The 23,072-nt window shown below is 52.6% G+C and overlaps 1 protein-coding gene across 1 annotated transcript; it reads right to left on the minus strand.

Annotated features, from left to right (window-relative positions):
- Positions 1-1,630: 1,630 nt before the first annotated feature.
- Positions 1,631-14,636, minus strand: EXTL1 (exostosin like glycosyltransferase 1). The gene is made up of 11 exons (XM_004377091.1): positions 13,861-14,636; positions 8,083-8,173; positions 7,667-7,774; positions 6,623-6,742; positions 5,894-6,026; positions 5,590-5,696; positions 4,705-4,800; positions 3,811-3,897; positions 3,228-3,388; positions 1,988-2,159; positions 1,631-1,807 (listed from the first exon to the last, which is right to left on the minus strand). The coding sequence occupies exons 1-11, from the start codon at positions 14,634-14,636 to the stop codon at positions 1,631-1,633; spliced, it is 2,028 nt and encodes a 675-aa protein (XP_004377148.1).
- Between the last annotated feature and the right edge of the window lie 8,436 nt (positions 14,637-23,072).

Genomic DNA, 23,072 nt, shown 5'->3' on the forward strand with positions numbered 1-23,072 from the left:
GCTGTGTGCTTCCTCACCACCCTCAATGGTTCTTGACTCTGGGCCAGGCTGCCCTCCTCTTTAGCTCCCAATCCCATGCCTCCTAAGGGAGAGACCTCTCTGCATCCCCAGCTGTGACTGACTCCAGAGAGGACCTGAGTCATCCAGGGGCCAGAGGTCAGGCTGGAGGATGGGGGTGGGAGGCCTTGGATAGGCCTTGGGGGACTGCATGTTCCAGCCAGCGAGCTAGTCACGGGAGTTTCCAAAGCAGCGCCGGGCCATCAAAGCAGGAAAACACCTGACACCCTGGACCTGGGCTGGACCCACTACCCCCACCTTTCTGGAGTCTCCCCTCCCACCAGGCAAGCCCTGAGTGCCCCTCCCCCGTGCAGCTGCTGCAAGGGTATTTATAGCTTGAGCGTGAGGGGGCAAGGACACGCGCTTTATTTCCAAAGTGATAATTCCAGTTCCAGGTGGGTGAACCCGAGAGAACCCAGTGTCTCCTCCCACACTCCACCCTCACCGCCAGGGCATTCTAGACAGCCCCTGCGCCCACTCAGCCCACCTAGAAATGGCCCCTTCTTACTGAGTCCCAAGTGTCGGGGCAAAAGGGGTGGGGCTGTTTTCAGATTCTTCACCCGAGTTTTCAGACTTCGGGCCGCACTCACCAAGAACCCTCCACGTCTCCCGCCCGCTCTCTGACTCGGTGGATGTGAAAAACCAATGTCTTTTGGGGTGATAGGAGCGCGGTGTGGCGCTGACCTCTAGTGGTCCAAAGTGGTAATGCAGGGCGAGCGGCCGAGCCTGAACCGAGCGTCCCAGGCCTGGCTGCGGCGGAGCACCTGCGTTCCCTCTGCCTTTCTCTCCCCACACCCAGACGGATGGAAGCCCCGAAACTGGCCTCCTGCCACCTTTTTGCTCCTTCACTGGGGCGCGAGGATTGCGCTAGCAACCCCGGTGTCTGAGAGTAGCTGTCTTCCTCCAAGAACCCTGGAGGCGGGGCGCGGAGTTTTGTCTTTCACGCTGCACCAGGTCCACACTCCCGCCACCGCCGGCACAGGGCCAGGCACGCAGTAGGCGCCCAGTTGGTGTCTGTTCCATCTATCTGTTCGTCAAATATTTATCGTGCACCTGCACGACCAGGGAGAAGAGAACACGACCCAGTCCTCTCGGCGCTCACAGGTCAGTCCTGGGCCCTGACGGTGTAAGCATTGCCAGGCAAGAACAGAGCCGGGACTTCGGGGAAACACTGGGCTGTGGGAGCTCCAAGGAGGAGACTAATCCCATCCAGGCGCGGGAATGGAGGTCAGGCAAGTTCCTGGAGGAGGTGAGAATCTGAAAGACAAGTAGATGTTAGCTTGGTGGAGAAGCAGAAAAAGGCATTCTAGGCAAAGGGATCCACATAAGCAAAAGTCCAGCTTCCGAGAGCAAGTGCGGTGCACCAGCGGACTGCCAGCAGAGGCTTTGGGGGAGGGTAGAAGCCTTGCCCCTTACAGATGGGAGGGCTATGGCTGTGATTGGCCAACCGGGAGCTGACGTTTAGCCAACTAGTTGCCATGATTGGTTCTCAGATGTCCCAAGGCAGGGGGCTGAGCCCCCAAGGCAGGTGCAGAGCTCCTAGGAACAGTGCTGGAGGCTCCACTTGTCCTTCCTAGGGCTTTTCCAGGCTGCGGTACTTCTTCCGCAGTACGGATACCGGGTCCTTGAAGAGCACCGGGTCCAAGCGGAGGCGAGAGGACACCAGGGGCATGTGGCCGAACTCTGCCGCCATCAGATTGATGCAGTCCAGGTCGGGGGTCTGCGGCTTTGGGCCTGAGCTCCCAGATGCCTAAGAGGGGGTGGAGAAATGCAATGGAAAGTTTTTCTGTTCTTCTCCACCCCCATCCCCCAGCAAGAAGGATTTGAATTACACTGAGAGGGAATCCTTCCTTCCTTCTCGCTTCCCTGCTCCTCCCTCCCCCAGCCAGTGCCCAGCCAGTGCCGACCAGTCCCCCTCTGCCCTGCTCACCGGCGGAGGGCTGGCCCCCTGGTGCTGCTTCCCATAGGGCAACTTGATGGGGGGCAGCTTGGTTACTGCTGCTACCAGGAAGTTCATCAGGACGTCCACACAGGTGGGTGCCTCATCTGCCAGGCTCCTTAGAGCTTTGGGCAGGGAGCGAGTGAACAGAGTGTGGTAATACCTGGGCAAGGGAGGAGGACAGGGAGAGGCTGCAGCAGCTGAGTTCACCCCCAAGCCCTAGTCTCCTCCCTCCTGACCTCAGCTGTCCTCCAGGCTCCCTTTGACCCCATCCCCATCCCTCTTGCCTGGCTGCCTCAGAGAGCTGCCATCCTCCGTGTGAACAGCTCTCCTCTGTGCTGGACTTGTCTTCACTCTGGGGCTTGCTGGCAGCCAACGATGTACTCCCTGTCCCCTCGCTGGCGGATTCCTTGGGGCCCCCACAACTGGACTTTGAGTTCTGATCTCAGATGGAGCCAGACTGAGGGAGGCATGAGGTGGCTCCAAAGCCATCAGACACAGCAGCTGAAAGACCAGCTTCAGGAGTGCTGTGGATTAACCAGGCTGCTCCTGCTCCAGGTGAGCGTCACTTCACACAACCTGATACAGAACAATCTGGGCCCACTATGCACACATCAGGGGTTATGCTTCACTCTACCAAGAATTCCCTGCACAGCTCCTGGGTAAATCTATAAGAGGCTCCAGGTTATACATATTTGTTTTAAACATGTATAAAGAACCCCTTAAAGGGTACAAGAGGCCTTCCAGAATTCAGTCCCTGTTCCAAGATTAGGGAGCTTTAGGCAGCTTTTGGAAGGCCTGGGTAATCCGCAGCTCATCACACACACACATTTATAAAGCATCAGGACCATTCTTTTGTCACTCCCACCTACCACCACCACCAGACCTGGAGCCACACTGTCCACACCCTCTGCACAACTCTACTTAAAATAATAACTTCAGCTACCATTCGTTAATATCTGTGTAACAGGGACTTACATCATTTTCCCCTGGCATTAGCACACCAGTCATGTGAGGTGAGTATATCTCATTTTACAGCTGAGGAAACTGAGGCTCAAGAGAGGTGAGGAGGCTTGCCCAGGATTACGCAACTGGGAAGTGGCAGATCTGGGCCTAGAACCTGGATGTCTGGGTGCTAAACTGAGTCCTGTGTTCATTCCCATGCCACCTGCTCCTGGTTCAGGGAGGGGTCTCTGGCCCTCTGGTCCCTGTACCAGGGCCTGTGCTGTACCTATGGTAGAAGGCGGCCGTAGTGAGAACCATGGAGAATTCGTTGGCCCTCTCAGCAGTGTAGCCCCAGCTACCCCGGGCCTTATCCCAGAAGTGGCTCCACGTCAGAAAGCCCACCATCCGCTCTGGGAAGCTCTGCCACACTGAAAAGGCAAAGTCCACCTGGGGAAGGATTTAAATGAGGTGTGAGGAAGAACTTCTCATCCAACCAGGAACACCCAGCAATATGGAGGGAAGGCCAGCCTGGCTGAGGGGCTGGAGCAGGACTCAGGGGGAGAGGAGACAGCAGCCATGACTCTGGAACTGGCTAGAAGTGTAGCATGAAAGCTTCAGTGGGGGGAGGGGGGGGGCTTGGGGGAGCTTTTCCAGCTGGGAGCCACTAAAATAGTGTTCCCAAAGGAGTCTGTGAAAGCCTCTGTTAGATTTCTAGTGAGGAGGCCGATTGACTTGCTGGGGTAGTTTTGAAAGCAGGAGGCTAGACTTCTTGATCTCTGGTCCTCTCAGCTCTAGGAATCTGTGAGGCCACCAGGGCCCTCTGGCTCTGTCCCCACCCACACTGGGCTCCTCTTGGGCCCAGCCCTCACCTCACTTGTGGAAAGACTGGTGTGGGCATCGAGGCTGAGGATGGCATCAGTGCTGATGGCGCTGTGCAGGAAGAAGCGATCACTGACCTGCAGTGGGAGGGCAGAGAGGACCACTCAGCTGTGAGACCCCTCCCCGACCTCCCACAGCCAACATCTGAATATCCAATGACTAGCAACCCCCAAAGGAATGGCATGGAGGGAAGGGCAGTGAACAACAGCTAGTCTGGGACCTGGGCAACTCCTTTTAACTCTCTGGGCTTCCATTTCCCCTTCGGTAAGAAGGGGCAGTTGGTCTCTAGGGGCCCTTCCAGTTTTGACATCTTGGGATATCTCTATTGTCTCTTTAGATACTCATAGAAATGACTGCCAAGTGAGTGAGTGAGTGAATAAATGAGCGAATGAATGGATGAATGAATGAATATTTACTTCTCCAGTGCCTGCTTTTCAGAGGGGTTGTCAAGTGTCCCTCATTTGAAAGAAACAGTTCCAGAGACATGAGGTGACTTGCCCAGAACCATATAGCAAGCAGGTGGCTCACATCCTTCCTGGTTCTCAGAAGCCATCCCCTCCCTGGCCCTGGCCAAATTTGCTGCCATCCGTCCATATTTCCTCAAATCCCAGGTTTCTCCCTTCTCCTTATCTGAGACATCAACCCCCCTCTCCCCGCTGCATTTTCTCATCACATAAACCCCCAGTTATCTGAGAACATAATGCAAAGGGGCCAGGGATGGTAGAAATTAGGCCTGCAACTAAAACCTCCTGCCTGGTTTCTTCAGCCCCACTTTGAAGTCCAGCCTTGGCTCAGACCCAAGCAAAGCACCCCATGTGTAACCTCCACGGTTCCCAGCATGCAGGGGCTGAGCCCACCCCTCCACACCCCTCCCCATCCCTCACCTTCCTGTGCCCCTCAATGACTGTCAAGGGGACAGATGTCTCAGGCCACTTCCCCCTGGGTGGGAGTGGCCTCTCACTGCTCCAGAGAACCAAGATCTAGGAGGAAAGAGGGGTGATCCTAAAGCCAGGGGTCTGGAGTAGGAGGGGGTGGTTCCAGGAGTGAGCTTTCTCAGGTGGAAGAAGTAGGAGAGAACAGCTGCATATATGCATATTGAGGAGGAATCCAAGGTCCTTTTATTGCTGCTCTCTTCTTGCCTCTGGGCTTCTGGAAGGTAGGAATTCTGGTGACATGAAGGTGGCCACCTATATGGTGTTAAAACTTGGTGTGGTAGCCTCTAGCCTGCGGCCTGTCCCCATCTTCTCTCAAAGGTTTTCATTCTCTCCCTCCCACTTTATCGCTCCCAGTCCACGTGACTGTGGAGCCTCTCTGTCTGCACCCTGGCTTCCCTCTTCTGCCAGTTTCCTTCCTCTGCCAGCGCTCTCTCGGGTCTAGCTACCTTCTCTGGAAGTGAGATTTGACAGTCTGTGTGCTAGGAAAGGCTCATCGAATCTGAACCCTGGGAGCAGAATCCTTTCCTGCTGCTTCGCTGAGTCCTCAGCATTGAGCCCAGGGCCTGGCACTCAGAAAATGACTGCTAAGTGAGTGAGTGAGTAAGTCAATGAATGAACGAATGAATGAATGAATATTTACTTCTCCAGCGTCTGCTTTTCAGGTGGCCTCATCAGTTTTCACTTAGGGGAGAGGAACAAGAGACTTGAGACCTAAGGAGGCAGAAAGCGTCCTTGGAAATCTTCCCCCCACCAAAAAAATGTGTGATCATTCTTGGGGTCTAGACCCTCACTCCCACCCTAGATCCCAGGACCCGAGCTGGCAAAGGGGCAGACCTGGGCACAGTGCTGGGAGCCTGCCACCGCCTGGATGAGCTTCAGGGGGGGCTGGCCTTCGGCCCCCACCCAGATCAGGGCGCTGAACCTGCCGACAAGACAGGAGCCTGGGGGAATGAGACACAGGCCATCAGGGTAGGAAGGGACAGAACCCCATGGAGAGTGACCTAAGTGGGAGACCTAGGGGGCCAGGAGAGATGTTAGGAGCTCAGGAAGGATCTTGGCAGGGCTCTGTGGATAAGGCTGGGGCAGACACCAGGAGAGCTGATAAGGGGATTTAAGATGTCCCATCCCCAGGTCATACCCTGCTGCAGGTGGTAGAATGGGAAGTCTTGGGGGCTCGTGGAAAAAGTAGGCAGGGCCAGGAGTGCTCCTGGAGGGCTGTTCCACATCAGTGAGGGGTGGGCAGAGGCTCCAAAGACCCGGTCTTGAATAGTCTGAAATGAGAGTGGGGCTGTGCAGAGGGGGTGGCCAGTGTGGTCCTGGCCTCAGATCCTGTGGGTGGAGTCTTAGGAAGTGAGTACTGGTGTAGTCCCACACTGCCCCCTTCAGGCTCCAGAGAGAGTGGCAGCAGCATCACCAGGTCCCTGGGGGCAGAGGGGTTCAGATGCAGAAGCCGAGCAGGGGGCACTCAGTGATGGTGTTCCAGAGGTGACAAGTGGTGGCAAGCTTGCCGCCTCCCTTCTCTTACCCAGTTGGGGCAGATGTCACCAACAGGTCATGACATTCTTACCGAGCTCAGAATCCCTCCCAACACAGGGCCCCAGGCAGCCACTGCTGATCAATTGGAGTTGGCACATGAGTTGAAATCTATTTGCCACAGCTGTCCCCTCTACAGATGGGGAAACTGAGGCCCAGGTTGGAGAAGGAACTAGTCCAGGGTCTCACAGTCAAGTCTCAGAATTGTCCCAGAGGCATCTTCAAGGGGGAACCGCAAACACTGGGGCAGGAGAGGTGAGGTGTCTGGGCAGAGGGTGTGGAGATGAGATGGGGATGAGGCAGGAGCCACGGGATATCAGGGGGCACCCCTCACCTCCAGAGTGGTGTGGATGATCTTCTCCACTGAGGAGAAGTAGGCATCCCATAGAAACTGGGTCTGCTGGCGCAGGGCAAGGACCCGTGCAGGGGGCATCTCCTGGAGGGCGGCTAGGACCTGGGGCACAGAGGGAGAAGAGGAGGAGGCAAGGAGCTGGTCAGGCTCCGATTGATTCTGAGGAGGGAACCTGGGGCTGAGACCTGGGAATCAGAAGCCCTTTCTCCAGGGCTCTCCAAGTGGGTTGCAGTGGCCATCTTGGCCAAGCTCAGGTCACACAGTGATCAAAAGTTCAGGGGTCACTCAGGAGTCATTAAATGCTACTTAGTAACTGTGTGACTGTAGACAAGGCACTTAACCTTTCTAAGCCTCAGTTTCCTCAACTGTAAAATGAGGATAGTAGTACCTCCCTCATAGGGTGATTGTGAGGGTTAAATTAGATACTATGAATTACCTAGTTCAGCACAGAGCCTGGCACATTGTAGAGGCTCAGTAAATGATAACCACTGTTATTAATCTCCCACACATTCTCAGCTTTTAGGGAATTCCTGTCAGGTTCTCATGTATGTTTTTCAGAGCCAGGCAAAATTTGCTTCATCAGATGGAAAAGCTACTGTGTATTTTGCTTTCCCACCCCAAGCCCCCTGGAGGCACTCTCTGATTTTGGATTTTCTGTAGGCTTCTTTTACATTAGGTATTTGAACAGTCATGGGCCAGTGAAGCTGGGCCAGTGGAGATCATCAGGTCTAACTTATCCCATTGTACAGATGGGAAAACAAAGCCTGAAAGAAGATTAGGACTTGCTCTGGGTCAGAGAAGTCTAGAACCCTGGACTCCTGACTTCCAGCCAGTGCTCACTTCCATGAACCCTTAGGAGTCTCTGCCTCCATCTGATTCTATGCGAGCCCCATATGGGGGCAAACTCATCAACATACATAGATGGAGCATAGGAACAAGGACTGAGGCCAGCCTGGGAGCTGGGATCCCAGAGTCCCTCCAATGTCCTGGGTCCAGTCCCCACCCTACGGCAGGGCCCTGAGCTACCTGTAGTGGGAGCCTCTCATCAGCTATAATGGCCGCCTTGGTCCAATCGATGACCTCGGAGAAGGGCAGCTCCCAGCGGGGACTGAGAAGCACAGGGATGCAGCCAGCCTAGGGGAGAGGGGTTAACTGAGGCACCCAGTCCCACCCTGCACATGTTCACCCCTCCCACTTCCAAACCAGCAGCTGCTGCTGTGGGGGGCAAGAGCAAAGACGAGGGGAAAGTGGTGGTGGTGGTGGTTGTTTTGGGGCGGTTATGTTCTGCAGAGGGTGCGGTGAATGTGACCACAGCCCAGCTGAGCCCAAGAGTAAGGGAGTGGGCAGCTCACGGCCCCTGCCCATTGGCCTGCGCCCAGGGTAGCTAGCCAGCTCAGGAGTGTAGGGGGACAGGGTGGGGGATGCCCAAGTCGGGGTTGTACCTGCAGGGCTTGGAGGAAGCGTAAGGCATCAGAGCGGTGGCCTGGGATGAGGCAGAAGGTGGCGTTGGGCAGCGTTACCCCGGGGTGGGTCCTAGGGAGGCACATGAGGGGGTCCTGCACACATGAGGCCTGAGATAGCAGGCCACCCCACTTGGGGGCTGGCTCCCTCAATGGCCCCACAGCAACCTACACCATCACTCCCAAATTCACAATATGCAAACTCACCAGCATGTTCTCATATGGTAACACTCACAGCCTTACGCTCACGCACTAACACAAACGGGAGCCTCATACCCGCCCTTCCCCCGTGGGTGGAGTAGGAGGCAGGAGCCCTGGGTTCTAGCTCTGGCTCCACCCTTTGTTGCCCTAGATGCCTCCCTTCCCTTCTCTGGGCCTCAGTTTCCTCATCTGCAAAATGGGGGGGTGGGGCTGACGTTTCCAAGACCTTGTTTGACTTGGACGTGCATGCAGTTGCCTTCCCACCACTCTGCCACACACAGTCTCCAGGCATCCCTCACCTGAGTGGCCTCCACCCTCAGCCCTCCCTCACCGAACAGCCCTGGCCCATGAAAGGCTTCTCTGTCATGAGGTGGGCTGGGCCCCCAGCTTGGAACCACACAGGAAGCTGCTGCCCAGAGGCCCCCTTGCCGAGGACAGGCCTCCTCTGTTCCTCCTGCCCCCTCCCCTCAGCCCCAGGGCCACACTCAGGCTGTGTGTGCCTGTGGGGGGAGGGGCAGGAGTCACAGCCTCCTCAGAGCCCGCTTCCTGGGATTGCTCTGCTCAGGGAACCAGGCTCATGACCCAGTGGGAGTGGAGAGACCCAGGACCCCTGGGCTCACTGGCCCTCAGAGCAGGCCTATGGGTAGGGCCCAGAGTGTCCTAGGACCCTCCTCAGCAACAGGCCCACCTGGCTCTGAGCCTGAACCTTCAAGAAGTAGACCTGTGAGGGCTTAGCCAGCCTCTGGGCCAATCCCCATTGGACAGAAGGGGAGACTGAGTCCCCAAGAATGCCAAGGACTGGCTCAGGGTCATAGAAAGGGTTGGGACAGAGCTGGGACCAGAACCGAGGTACACCAACTCCTGAACCTGGGTTATCTGAACCAACCCAGAGCTTCCACCTAGGGGTCTCCAGAGGTCCCCTGCCCTCTTTGTCCTTCTCCTAAAGCTCAAGTGTCCACGAGGCTCCCCCTGTAAGAGGCCACAAGTTAACACCAGGACACCTTCTATTTCATTAAGAGACACAGCACCACCCAGCCAGTGCCAGGGAGTTGATTCCACCTCATAGTGACCCTACAGGACAGAGCAGAACTGCCCCATACGGTTTCCAAGGCTGTAATCTTCATGGAAGCAGACTGCCACATCTTTCTCCCGTGAAGCGGCTGGTGGGTTTGAGCTTCAACCTTTCGGTTAGCAGACAAGCGCTCAACCACTGCGCCATCAGGGCTCTAAGGGACCGAAAATCCCTAAGGTTAAGCCTTCAGGGAGTTCAAAGACACAGACTGCTGAATAAACTGCCCCCCTTAGCCCTCGTTAACCATGATTGCCCTGTCCTCTGTGCCTTTGCATCCTCTTCCCTCTCAGCCTGTAATGCCCTTCCCAGCCTTGCTCTCCTGAGGAGCTTCTCCTACTCAGTCTTAATGTCTAAGCTGAAACATCACCTACTCTGAGAAGGCCTTCTTGATCGCTCCCTCTGCTGTGTTCCCATAGCCACAGTGCTCACTGTGATAGCAGTGACCTGAGGTAACCTTTATTGATCACAGACTTTGTTCCAGGCACTGTTCTAAATGCTTTACATCCATTGACTCACTTCATTCTCACAGCAGCCGCAGCCATAAAAGATGGCGGGGGGGGGGGTATGTACTGTTATCCGGTTTTACAGAGGAGGAAACTGAGGCTCTTACACAGAGAAGCCAGGTAGGCAGCTCATGTGGCCTCACTCTACTTAACAGTGTATGTCATAACCATTGACTTGTTTGTTTCTCCTATAAGACTGAGCTACTTGAGAGCAGGGGCTGTGCCTCTCTCATCTCAGTATCCCCAGGGCCTAGCAGAGTGCCTGACAGACAATGGATGAATGAATGCTCCATGTGGCACAAGAGGAGAGACGCAGGGCCAATGGACAGAAATGTTCAAGAGGTTATTTTCAGCACAAGTTCTAGTAGCAAAGCTGTCTGAGAATGGAGCCAGTAGGTGGCGTTCGGAGATGGTGAGTTCCCCACCAGTGGAAGTAAGCAACCAGAGGCTAGATGCGCACCTGTGGTGGAGGTTGTGTACTTGTGCATCTGGGTGGTGACCACTGATGAAATCTTAGGAATCTGTGGCCTTGCAAGGTGTCTGCCCCAGAATTGGGCTATCAGTGCCAAGGGTGGAGCCAGGTCACAACCCATGGCTCCAGGGCTCCAATGGGGTCTGGCCATGGGCAAGGCCCTATTGTGACTTCTGTGGTCCCTTCCCTCCATTAAAAACATTTTTTAAAATTATGTTTGATAACGATGTTGGTATAAAGACAAGGAGCCCTGTGGCACAGTGGTTAAAGTGCTTGACTGCTAACCAAAATGTCGGCGGTTTGAACCGACCAGCTGCTCTGCGGGAGAAAGATGTGGGCAGTCTGCTTCCACAAAGATCTACAGCATTGGAAACCCTATGAGGCAGTTCTCCTTTGTCCTACAGGGTCACTGTGAGTCAGAATTGACTTGACTGCAACGGGTTTGGTTTTGGTTGGTGTAAAGACAAATATATTAACATTACATGTTAAAACATTTTCTTCTGGCTAAAAGTTCTTTGTTTTTTTCCTGACTTGGTAAGAATTGAAAACATTTTTGTGGCCCTCTGAAAGTATTGTGCGCCCTAGGCTCTGTGCCTCGTGTGCCTAACGATACAGGCAGGGAGACTTTAAAACATGCATTGAATTTATGTTAAAAAAAAAAAAAAGTGGGGGAGAACATGTATGCATATTGCTTGTACATTCACATCTCAGAAAGGAAGCACAAGAAACTGTCTACCTCCGGAAGGAGAACTGGGTGGCCGGAGACAGGGTGGGAGGGAGACTTTTTACTGTATACCCTTTTGTACATTGTGAATTTTGTACCATGTAAATGAATCACCTCTTCATAAAAATGAATAAGTAACAATTTAAATGGGTGGGAACTTATTCCAAAGAAACTGGAGACTATTCAACCAAGGTGGAAAAACATGGGCTTTGGAGCCAGAAGTGCAGGGTTTGATCCCAGCTCTACTGCTTCCAAGTGTCTGATCAGAAGTGAGCGGGGCCATGCTGGACAGAGAACCTTGTCACCAAAGGCCCTCTCTGAGCCTCAGTTTCCTGTTCCTTGAAATGGGGATAATGCCTTTCTTGAAGGGTGCTTGAGAGGCTTAACAATGACATATAAAGTGCCTGACCAAGCGCATGGCCCAGGGCAGGCCCTCCTCCAATGTTGGCTCCCTCTTCTCGCCTCCCGCTTTCCCACCAGCACCAGCAGAGTGAGTTGTGCCTGTGGAGGGGACTGTGAATTGCTTCTTTCTCAGACCAGCTCTTGTTTATTCAGGCCACCTTCTGGGCACTGGCCCTCTGGCTGTAGGCCTCTCTTTCTCATTCTGCCCCTGTCCTGTATCTCTCTCTCTGGTCCAGGTAGCTGCCTGGCACTTCAGGGAGACTGAGGCACAAGCTACCCCAGAGGTTAAAGTCCTGTCAGCTGAAGGTGGGCTGAGGCCAAAGACAGAACTCTTCGAAGTTCAGAGGACACGTAGAAGCTGCCCAGCTCCACCCCATGGACATAACTTATCAAAAGTGCTACTCAGAGGGTGGCCCAGGCTGATTAGAAAACCTAGCCAGTTCTGGACAATTTTAGATCAATCTGTAAACATTTACTGGGCACCTACTCTGTGCAGCCCCCTGGGGAAACATAGTTAGATCTGGAGTCTTAACTTGAAGTCTGGACCTGGTTCTCAATGGGGTCACAAAAGTGTGTGTGTGTGTGTGTGTGTGTGTGTGTGGTGTGTGTGTGTATGTTTGTGTGTGTGTGTGGGCAGTGTCCCTAACTTTCAACTTCTCAGAGAAGTCTAGACTAAAATAGCTTTTAGATTCATCAATAACCCACTGCATTTACCTGTAACTAAAGTCAGCCAAAAGGTCTTCCTATAAGCAAGAATAGCTAAGTGTGTGAGTGCTTGCAGCTAACTGAAAGGTTGGTGGTTCGAATCCATCCAGTGGCTCCACAGGAGAAAGACCTGGAAATCTGCTCCTGTAAAGATTACAGCCTAGAAAACCCTATGGGGCAGTTCTCCTCTGTTACATGGGTTGTTATGAGTCAAAATCGACTCAACGTCACAAGACAACAACAACAACATGATCAGAAAAGTGTGGCGGAGGGGGGCTGGTAAACAGAGAACCTTGCCACCAAAGGTGAGCTTCTGTCTGAGCTCTGAGCTGGCAGTGCTCGAGAGTTCTCCCAGGCAGAGACAAAAATGGAGCTTGGTCACGTGCAGAATTCCTGGGAGGGAAGTAAAGTTCAGAATAGCCTCTGTTGTTCTAGCAGAGAACTGGGAGATAGGGAAATACCTGAGGGAGAGAGGAGGGTAGGATACTAGAGTGACAGGTTCCAACTTGGGCCTGCCCCAGGGGATCAAGAGGGAAGCCTTTGCCCCTGGGGCCCTGGACAACCTCAGAAGGATTTGACTTGAATTCTTGCCTGCCCAGTCAGCCTTTGGAAACTGCTGGCCTCCTGGGGGTGCAGAGGATGCTCAGGGGTTAGCTGCTCTGTTACCTGAGGTGTGCCTCCAACTAGCCACAGTGGAGAGAAGTTTCTGAACAAGATTTCCATGTCCTACAGCCCTAGTGGCGCAGTGGTTAAGCACGCAGCTGCTAACTGAAAGGTTGGCAGTTTGAACCCACCAGCTGCTCTGAGGGAGAAAGATGTGGCAGTCTGCTTCTGTAAGATTTAAAGCCTTGGAAACCCTATGGGGCAGTTCTACTCTTTCCTAAAGAGTCGCTATGAGTCAGAATTGACTCGACAGCAATGGGTACAGGCTTCCATGCTCCTTATATAGTATTCAGGCACCCTCCCTGGCAGGAAGTTCTTCTTTAGGTCTGACCTAAGTCATACTTGCTATAACCAAAGACTAATTCATTGAGAGGTTAATCTTCCAAATTAGACACAGGGGAAGCTTCCATCTGTGACCAGTTACTAATTTTCATGGCCTCTCTGAGTCATTCGACTGGGCTGATCATAGGCTGTCTCTCAAAACTCAGAATTCTAATTCTGAGGGCTTTGGTGACAGACAATTCTGGACTCAAACACTGGCTGTGCTCTGTCTAGCTGTGTGGCCTCAGACAAGTCACTTAACCTCTCTGAGCTCCAGTGTCTGGTATACAAACACTTAAATGATAGCAATTCATATTATTGTATTATCGTCATTCTTTTAAAAAGTTAATATTTGTAAAAGTGCAGACACTATCCAAATGTATGTTAAATAATGTATCAGGGAAGGAGGGATTGGAATGAGGGAAAGGGAAAAAGTAGGAATGAGTCATGTTTTACATTTTTAACATCTCCAAGGGAGAACTCCAAAACCTGCCTTTGACACTCCTTGCATCATATTACCATCTTGGTGGAAGTGTTCTCTGTTGTCTAACCTGACTCCCTCCTGCTGCAGCTGAGGCCTGAGTTTGCCAGGACTAGTTGGTTCTCCCATCTCAATCCTGCTCTCCACCCTGGCCTCCAGGCTCCATCCTGTCATACCCCCTCCCGCTCCAATCCCCAAGGGGAAAGTTCCACTTACTGCTCAGGTCCGGGGTCCTGCTCACAGCGCCCATCCCAGGGGCATGCAGAGGAGTCGGTGCCTGCCGTGCGCCACCCACCTCTCTCCTCTGCCAGGGCTACCAGGGTCTCCCTGGGGTGGGGGCTGTGCTGCTGCAGCTGGCCAGGAGCCCCACCTCGAAACGGGTGGCCTTCAGGGAGAAGTGGGAGAGCCACGTCGAAGCCCGGCCGGAAGGTGTCTACTGTGGGGCTGGCCTCAGCCACCATGGCCTGTCCCAGCTGGAAGGTCTTGGGGCGGGGGGCTGGGTGGAGACTGAGGACCAAATGGTTCTTGCCCCCATTCCATTGCAGAGGCACCGGGCTGGGCTCTCCAGCTGGGGCGTCCAGGCTGAGGAAGAGAAGGAGGCAGGCCTCACCAGGGCTGAATGTGTGGTAGCGGGAGCCCTCGATGGAAGCCAGGATCCGGCGATGAGTCTCAGAGATTGGTCCAGGCGCCGGGTGCACGAATACCTTGAGGCCACCACCCCTGCACTGGGAAGTGTCAAAGCAGGCTGCCCAGTTGCAGCCGCTGCCGCAGGGGGCTCGAGAAGGTCGAGGGACATCTTCTGGAAGCTCCCCAGGCTGGAAGAAACTCAGCAGGAGCTCTGTATCCAGCCAGCGGGGCCAGCCTTGAGGGGCCCCCGGCAGAGGTCTGGAGGGCACTGCGAGGCGGAGAAGTGGGGAGACCCCCAGGAGGATGAGGAGGAGCCAGGAGGCTGACAGTGCCAGCCAAAGGGACTTTCTCTTCCACGACTGCATGTGGCCACCCACAGCCTGGGTTGGGGGAAGCTAGGGGGCCTCAGCCAGGAAGCAGGAAGAGCGGGGGCCTGAGGGTGGGTGGCGGCTGGTGCTAGAATCAGTCCTCTAGTCCAGCGCCCTCATTGTACATATGGGAAGACTGAGGCCAGGCATAAGGAGACCAGGTAGGACCCAGCTTCCTGACCTTGCCTTCCTGTGGTCAGCGCTCTGTTTCCTTGGCCTTTGGACAGCCAAGCCAACCTTTGCCCTCCCCACAGCCCCACCCCCCACCCCTGGGCACTGCTCAGGCTGATGCAACCCCTGTCCAGACTGCAAGGCCGTGACCTTCTGCTCCTCTGGCTGCACCCCCTGACTTTGCCCTTGTCTGAGAGGAGGACCGTCTGCCAGGCCATGGGGGACCTGTGAGGGCTCCCCAGGGGATGGCTTGGCCAGGCGGCAGGGCTGGAAGGCAGCAGGGCTGGTCTCCTCAGTCCACCCCCTGCCTGAGCAGCCCTGGCTGCCCCTGTGCCTCTGGCAGGCACTCCTGGACTGTGGGCCCTACGGTTGAAGCTAAAATTAGACCCTGCACCCCATGTAGGCCATCAGGGCCAGCTGGGGTCAAGGCCTTGGTGAAGCTGGTACCCCCTGCCTGGGGGGCTGGGAGGGCTCTGGGTCCTGGTCGTCTTCTTCCCTGCCACTGTCCCCACTCCAGCAGCGTGGTCTCTTCTCCCCGAGCCCCAGCAGCTGGCCCTGCACCCTCTGGCTTGGAGCTATCACAGTGCAGAAGCCAGGTCTCCTGTTCCAGCCCCTGCCCCGAAGCCCCCAGTCCCTGCCAGCGTCTCCCTCCGCTCCCTCTCCAGGCTGCAACTGGCTGGTCTGGATCCCTTTCCCAGCTGCAGCCTGGCTCCTCCCCTGCCAGCCCTGATTCGTCCTGGCTAGGAAGCAAAGTCTCCATTTAACCCTTTCCAAACCAGTTTCCTCGATTTTTCATAATAATAACCTGCAGATACCGTACCTCACAGTTTGTCAGGAGCTGCCACAGCCTCATCTCTTTGAGTTCTCACAGTAGTCCTCCAAGGCAGAGGTTTATCACGGACATTTTTTACAGATGAGTAAAGTGACACTCACAAAGGGAATAGAATCTTCCTAAGGTGACCCAGCTAAGAAGTGGTAGGGTGGGGGTTTGACCCTGAGCTCCTGATCCTAATTCTTGGAGCTTCCCACCGACCCCCCTGTAGGGTGTGTGAGTATGCAGAGTCTATAAATCAGCAGAAGAGAAAGTCAACAGATGAGATGAGTGAGGAGGAGTTAAGGGGCTGGGGGGATTGGGAAATGTGCCCCTAACTGCCCCCACGGTTAGTCCCCTCTTCCTTCAACCCTTCTCCCCACTCCTGGAACCTTTCATTCAGCCACACAGGTCTGCCCTTGCCTGGAGCTCTGCAGGGAAGGGCTTAGTGCTTGTTCTAGTCCTGGTGGGGAGTTCTTCCCGAGGTTGAACTTGACTCTCCATTGATTCATGCTCCGTTGAGGGGCTCCCCTGGTCAGTTCCTGGACCTGGGCTCTGTGAAGGGAGTCAAGGAATGGGTGATGGGGAAGACACAGACTCTGACTACCAGGAGCTCTAGCCTGATGAGGAAGGCCCCATGGAGTCGGGCAGATCTGGAGGTGAACTCTGCCTCCACCTTTTACTAAGTAGCCCTAGTAATGCAATGGTTAAGCACTCGGCTGCTAGCCTAAAGGTCAGCAGTTGGAACTCACCAGCAGCTCTTCGGGAGAAAAGACCTGGCGATCTGCTCCTGTAAAGATTACAGCCTAGGAAACCCTATGGGGCAGTTCTACTCTGGCCTACAGTGTCACTATGAGTCAGAATCGACTTGACAACACACAAGAACAACACTGAAAAGCTGACATTTGAGTAAAATCCTGAATAGTTGAGGGAGTGAGTAGAGTGTATTTCTAGGGGAAGATCATTCTAGGCAGGGGGAACAGCCAGGACACAGGTTCTGAGCACAGGCAAGGGCTGGAGGAGAAGCAGGAGAGGAGGCCAGAGAATTGTAGGGCCTTGTAGACTGTTATAAAGGATTTGCCTTTCATCCTGGAAAGCAGTGACATAGAGGTATGACCCGATCTTATTTTCACAAGACCATTCAGACTGTAGGGAAAAGGTTGACCTTAGGGGCAGGGACAGAAGCAGGGAGCCCTGTTGGACCATGGCCATAATGCACATGAGCCATGATGGTGGCTTGAACCAGGGTGGCAGGGAGTGGAAGGGGCAAGAAGCGATCAGGTTTGGGATATGTTTTGAGCCAGGGCAAAATGACAGATGTGCTGACTGATTGGATGTGAGATTTGGCTTGAGCACAGGTAGGATGGAGTTGCCATCAACTGAGATGAGCAAGACTAAGGGAAGGGCAATCTGGGGAAAAAAGATCAGGAGTTCAGTTCTGAGGTTAGGAATCATGTCCATTTATCTTTCACATCCCCAGCACTAAAAAAATCCCGTTGCCTTGAGTCAATTCTGACTCATAACGACCTTACAGGGCAGAGTAGAACTGCCCCATGGGCTTCCAAGAAGCAGCTGGTGGACTCAAACTACTGAACTTTTGGTTAGCAGCCAAGCTCTTAACTACTGTGCCACTAGGGCTCCATGATAAATGTCCCACAAAGGCTTTTTGAATGAGTGGATGGATGGATGGATGGATGAATGGACGCATGGATGGATAAATGAATGGATGGATGGATGGATGAACGGACAAAGCTGGGAGATCTAGGAAGACAAGGGTGGCTGGTGAGGGGCTTGGTGGGGATGCCTGATCCTGTTCCTGCTCTCCTATCCCCAGCCCAGGGCACAAGCTGTCTCCCTACCTCCATCCCTGCAGAAGAGGCTTTCAGGCCAGCTGAGGTCTGGGCTTGTCTGGACTGTGATTCACAAAGTTACCCTTAAGGCTTAGATGGAGGAAGAGGAAGCAGGGAATCCTAGCAGGCAGAGCTAAGCAGGGCTTATCCTAAAAATAGATCTCTGGGCTCTGCCAAGGGATCCGAGGCCTCCACGGGGTTCTTTAGAGCTCATCAAAGCCACCAGGAGTTCCTCTCTTATATCTGGGCTACAATCAGTGTGACAGAATCCGACACTTTGGGGCAGGTCAGGAGGGAGTGGAGGGCAGGGAGGAGGAGGTGACGACCTGTGTTCTGGTTCAGCATCAGGAGGCTTCCCAGAGAAGGTAGAGACCTTGTTTCTTGCAGAGCAGTGTTGAAGCAGGCCTTGGAGTGGATTTGAGGACAAGGTACTCTGGATGGCATCCCAGAGCCTCTGAGCACTGCAGAGTTTGTATTATGGCTGCCTGGGGGCTACCTGGGGGCGGCCTGAGTATCAGATTGCTCCCAGCCTGAGGTGCTAGGTGTCAGATTGGCCAAGGCGCCCAGGCAGAAAATGGGGACAACAACACCGTGTTTGAAGTATTTCCTCTCTGCCTCCCTCCCTTCCTCCCTTCCTCCCTTCCTTCTCAGTTCTGGGCCCCTAAACCACCAGAAGGAAAGAATCTAGCCTTCAGGGAGAAAGGGGGGTTGTGGTGAAGAGCACAGCCCAAGCACTCTTAAGAAGGTATGTGATCCTGGGCAAGTTACTTCATCTCTCCGTGCTTCCACTTCCTCATCTGCAGAATGAGCATAGTAATAACTTCTCCCTCAAAGGCTTGCTGGGAAAAGGATTGAATGAGGTAATGAATGTACAGCATTTGGCACGCCATGCCCAGCATAGAGTAAGCACTTAACAAAATGGTATCCTTCTGTCCCTGACCCAAGAGGAGATGAGATAACTTGCCCAGGGCATCAAGCTGTCCATCTGGGACAAATCAGGACCGGGATTTGGGTTTCCCCCTCCTGCACCCATGTTATTTCTGCTGCACCTCTGTTCTTGCACTGGAAGAAAGGAGACACTGGGAGCTCCAGAAGGCGATCACCATGGAAACCCATCTGCTGCCTCTTGTCTGCTGCTGTTTGTTGCTCCAGCTGTCTAGGTATCCCACAGCAGAATTAATGAGTGTGGAGGCTAGAGGTTGCAGGAGCCCTGGAGTCTCAGCTCTCACTTTCTTGAGCACCAAAACCCCAACCTGTTGCCCTTGAGTTGATTCTGTCTAAGAGCAACCCTATCGGACAGAGTACAACAGCCCCATAGAGTTTCCAAGGAGCAGCTAGTGGATTTGAATTGCTGACCTTTTTGGTTAGCAGGCAAGCAAGCTCTTAATTCTTGAGCACAGATAACCCCAAATCTCCATGAACCCCCACAGGGCCCTGTAGCATCAATTCAGCTACAGCTAAAGTAAGTCTGCCTGGCTGAACTCCCACCAGGATGCAGAGACAATTTCCTGCCCATAGTGGATAACCCATACCTGGACCCCACCTGGGGCAAGGCCAGGGGCACAGCCCAGGGGACTCCAAAATGGGAGTCAGCAAAAGCCAAGTTCCAGCCTCTGCCCCTCGCCCAGGTATGGCCATGTGACCTTGGACCAGTAACGCCCTTTTTTGGGGCTTTCATTTTTTTTTACCATCAGCTTAAAGTGGTAGCAGGACTAGGTCATCTCCGGGGATTTTCAGAGCAAAAACGATCTGGAATTTTTACTCAAAAGTAATCCTGACACAGGTTTGAAGGTCAGTCCTTCCCTTTCCCATCAACACTGAACTTTGTTAAGGAAAAGTATCCAAAACTTGGAAGTGAGATGAGAAGACTGTGTGACCTCCATTGTCCCACTGGAGCATTGTCTAACAAGCCACTCAGGGTCATGTGACATCCTAAGGGATGATAACTTTGACTTTTTACTCACTATGGATTACGACCCAGGCATTGTATAAGTCTGAGAAGTAAAACGTTAATTTGTAAGAAACAGATAAATTGCAAATGATTTTTGTCCCATAGTGATATAAATGACTTCTGACCAATAGAGAAGATAACCCCAAAGGTAATAGGTCATGCTCCGTAGGGCACTTGCCAGTTTTGAATCTAACTGGCAGTTTCATCCCAGCATTCTCTGGGTTTGATTGGCCATTATCACTGAATCCTCTGAATCAGCTTTGTGGCCGGTCCTGAAGGTTCCCTCATGAATGAGGGAAATACAACTTTGATGTGGGCTCACTATTTATTTGTCTGACAATGCTTTTAACATTTAGACAATTATGATTTGATAACTCACCCACCCTCATCTTCTTCTTCTATAGTAGAGAATTTGAAAGAAAAGCTGTCCCATTTGCTAACCACGTGCCAGACCCTATTGAGCTTTTTAGATCCATAATTTCATCTAAGCCTCACAGCAAAACTGCCCAGGTGGAGGACTATGCCCCCTATTTTGCAAAGGAAGTGAGTGTGGTTCGAAGAGGTGAAGCAGTTGCCCCAAGGTCACACAGCCAGTGAATAACAGAGCCTAGACTTGAATCACCGCATTTCACAAGGTTAATTCACATTTAACAGGCTTGTTGCAGGGCTTGTTGGATGAGATAACATATGGGAAATGGCTTGGCACACTGTACAGGTATGTACACATGTGAATAATTACATTCAACCCAATGCCACCTTCTAACCAGCCACACGTAGACACAGCCCAGGGTCTGGGCGTCCCTCCCCTGGAGAGCGTCTCTGCTTCCTGTAGAGTGGGTCTCTGCTGTCAGAGAAAGTCAGGCATCCCCAGCCCAGCCCCTGACACACAGGACACTCACTATCCATGCCTCAAACTAAAGACTGAGCCTTCAGCCCTGGCCCCTCCTCTAGGGCCTGTATTCCTGCAGCAGGGGTCTAAGGGTGGGGTGGGAGGGCAACAGAACTGAATAAGCCAAGCAAAGTGAATTCCCAACCCAGTCCTGAAGTCATTCTGTCCATCCTTCTGCATGCCTCATCTGAATCAGACCCTCTCTGAAGGCTCTGGAAGCCAAGCCCAGCCCCCTTCAAGCTTCCAGACCCTTGTCCCCGCCACCACCCCCAGAGCAGCCCATACCCCGACACCTCTGCCTCAGCCCAGAGTGTCAACGGATTAATCAATGGAGCCAGTTTTGCAAAAGTTTTCCTAGCGGGCACACTGCTGAAACCCTAGTAATTAACAGCCTGTTTTCCCAAGCCAAGGCAAGATTTCTTTCTCCTCTCCTCCCTCCCCAGGAATGCCACTCTGCAAAGTAAACACAGCTTTCTGTTGGCTTTTGAGGAGATGCTCAGCAAAGGGGTGCGAGCTGGGGGTAGGCATCAGGCCTGGGGGGAAGCAGGCCCAGAGGTGGGCTTTGAGGAGGAAATGAAAGGGGTTCAGTCTCATCTCTCTCCGAGTCTTGACCCCACCTTGGGAGCATGGCCTCAGACTGACATTCCTTAATACGTGATAATTATCGCTATAAATGATAGAGCTCCTGCAAGGGCTGGGCACCTAACATACATTACCTCATTTAATGCTCACAACGACCAGAAGGACTATATGCTCTTATCTCTGCTTCCAGATTAGGGAAGAGAGATGCAGAGAGGTAAAATCACTTGTCTAGGGTTACCCAGCTAGAGGGTGGTACAGCTGGGACCCAAACTCTGGTCTGCCTGACGCTAGACCTGCTGGGCTTTCTGCTTTCTCTTGTATTAGAAAAATTAGTCCATTTGTTGAGTACCTCCTATGTGTCAGGTACATATGTTGTTGGACACTTATGTCTGTCTCTAATTCTGGAGGTATGAGTCCCTGTAATCCCTCTTGTTGTTGTTAGTTGTTGTCGAGGAGGCTCTGACTCATGGCGACCTTATATATAAAAGGACAAAAGGTTGTTTGGTCCTGCACCATCTTCGTGATCATTGGTATGTTTGAGTCTATTGTTGTAACTATATGTTATCCATAAGGTTTTCATTGGCAGATTTTCAGAAATAGATCACCAGAGTAGCATCTGGGTTCTTAAAAGCTTGTGAAAGGCCATCTAAGTTACATCTACTGGTCCCACCCCATCTGGAGCAAGGCAGAAAGAAGAGAACAAAAGACACAAAGGAAAGATTAGTCCAAATGACTAATGGACCACAACTACCACAGCCTCCACCAGACTGAGTCCAGCACAACTAGATGGTGCCTTGCTACAACCACCGAATGCTCTGACAGGGATCACAACAGAAGGTCCTGGACAGAGCTGGAGAAAAATGTAGAACAAAATTCAAACTCACAAAAAAAGACCAGACTTACTGGCCTGACAGAGACTGGAGAAACTGGAGAGTATGACCCCTGGACGCCCTTTTAACTCAGTACGGAAGGCACTCCTGAGGTTCACCCTTCACTCAAAGATTAGACAGGCCCATAAAACAAACAATAATACACATAGCTCAACCATGTATACGAGACCAAATGGGCACAGTAGCCCAGGGGCAAGGACAAGAAGGCAGGAGGGAACAGGAAAGGTGGACGAAAGGAAATGGGGAACCCAAGGTTGAGAAGGGGAGAGTGTTGACAAGTTGCAGGGCTGGCAACCAATGTCACAAAACAATATGTGTATTAATTGTTTAATGAGAAACTAATTTGCTCTGTAAACCTAAAGCACAATTAAAAAAAAAAGAAATAGATCACCAGGTCTTTCTTCCTAGTCTGTCTTAGTCTGGAAGCCCTGCTGAAACCTGTCTACCATGGGTATTTGAAATACCGGTGCTATAGCTTCCAGCATTATAAACAGAAAAGCCATTGCCGTCGAGTCAAATTCCTTCTCATAGTGACTCTGTAGGACAAAGTAGAACTGCCCCATGGGGTTTCTAAGGCTGTAAATTGTTAAGGAAGCTGAATGTCACATCTTTCTCCCACAGAGCAGCTAGTGGGTTCAAACCACCAACCTTTCAGTTAACAGCCAAGTGCTTAACCACTGTGCCACCAGGTTCCTTTCCAGCATTATAGCAGCACACAAACCTCCATAGTATGACAAACTGACAGACAGGCGGTGGATAATCCTTCTACTATGCCATTCACATCAGAAGAGTGAGATAGTACAGCCCATAGCTTGCGGAAGAAACACAGACATGAATCCCAGAAATAAGAATGCATTGGGTCACAAGTTGCTGCTCATAATCCAAACAGCATCCTCATTTGATGTTCATCGGGTCCTGTGGTCCCACCTCCAAACAAACCCTGAAACCAGCTGTCTCAGTTTGCTAGTGCTGCCATAATGGAAATACAAGTGAGTGGATTTCAAGAACAAAAATTTATTTTTCTTGCAGTTCTGGAGGCTAAAATTCCGAATTAGGGTCTCAGCTGTGAGCCTCTCTCCTGGTTCTCATGTCTGCTGGCGATCTTTGGTTCCTTGGCTTGCAGTTGATCCTCACATGTCTCTCTTTCCCTGCGTGTCTCTGTGTCATTTCTTTTCTTGTTTAATTGTGGTGAAAATATACACACCAAAACTTTCACCCATTCAACAATTTCTACATGTAAAATTCAGTGACATTAATTATGTTCTTCATGTTGTACAACCATTATCACT

This window comes from Trichechus manatus, unplaced genomic scaffold (assembly GCF_000243295.1).
Source record: "Trichechus manatus latirostris isolate Lorelei unplaced genomic scaffold, TriManLat1.0 scaffold00048, whole genome shotgun sequence".
Lineage (NCBI taxonomy): Eukaryota > Metazoa > Chordata > Mammalia > Sirenia > Trichechidae > Trichechus > Trichechus manatus.

Coding starts and splice junctions, on each gene's coding strand:
- EXTL1 (XM_004377091.1), bottom strand. CDS start 14,636: ATGCAGTCGTGGAAGAGAAAGTCCCTTTGGCTGGCACTGTCAGCCTCC. Junction 6,743..7,666: donor ATGAGAGGCTCCCACTACAG/GTAGCTCAGGGC, acceptor TCTGTGCCCCAG/GTCCTAGCCGCCCTCCAGGA. Junction 1,808..1,987: donor AGGGGGCCAGCCCTCCGCCG/GTGAGCAGGGCA, acceptor ACCCCCTCTTAG/GCATCTGGGAGCTCAGGCCC.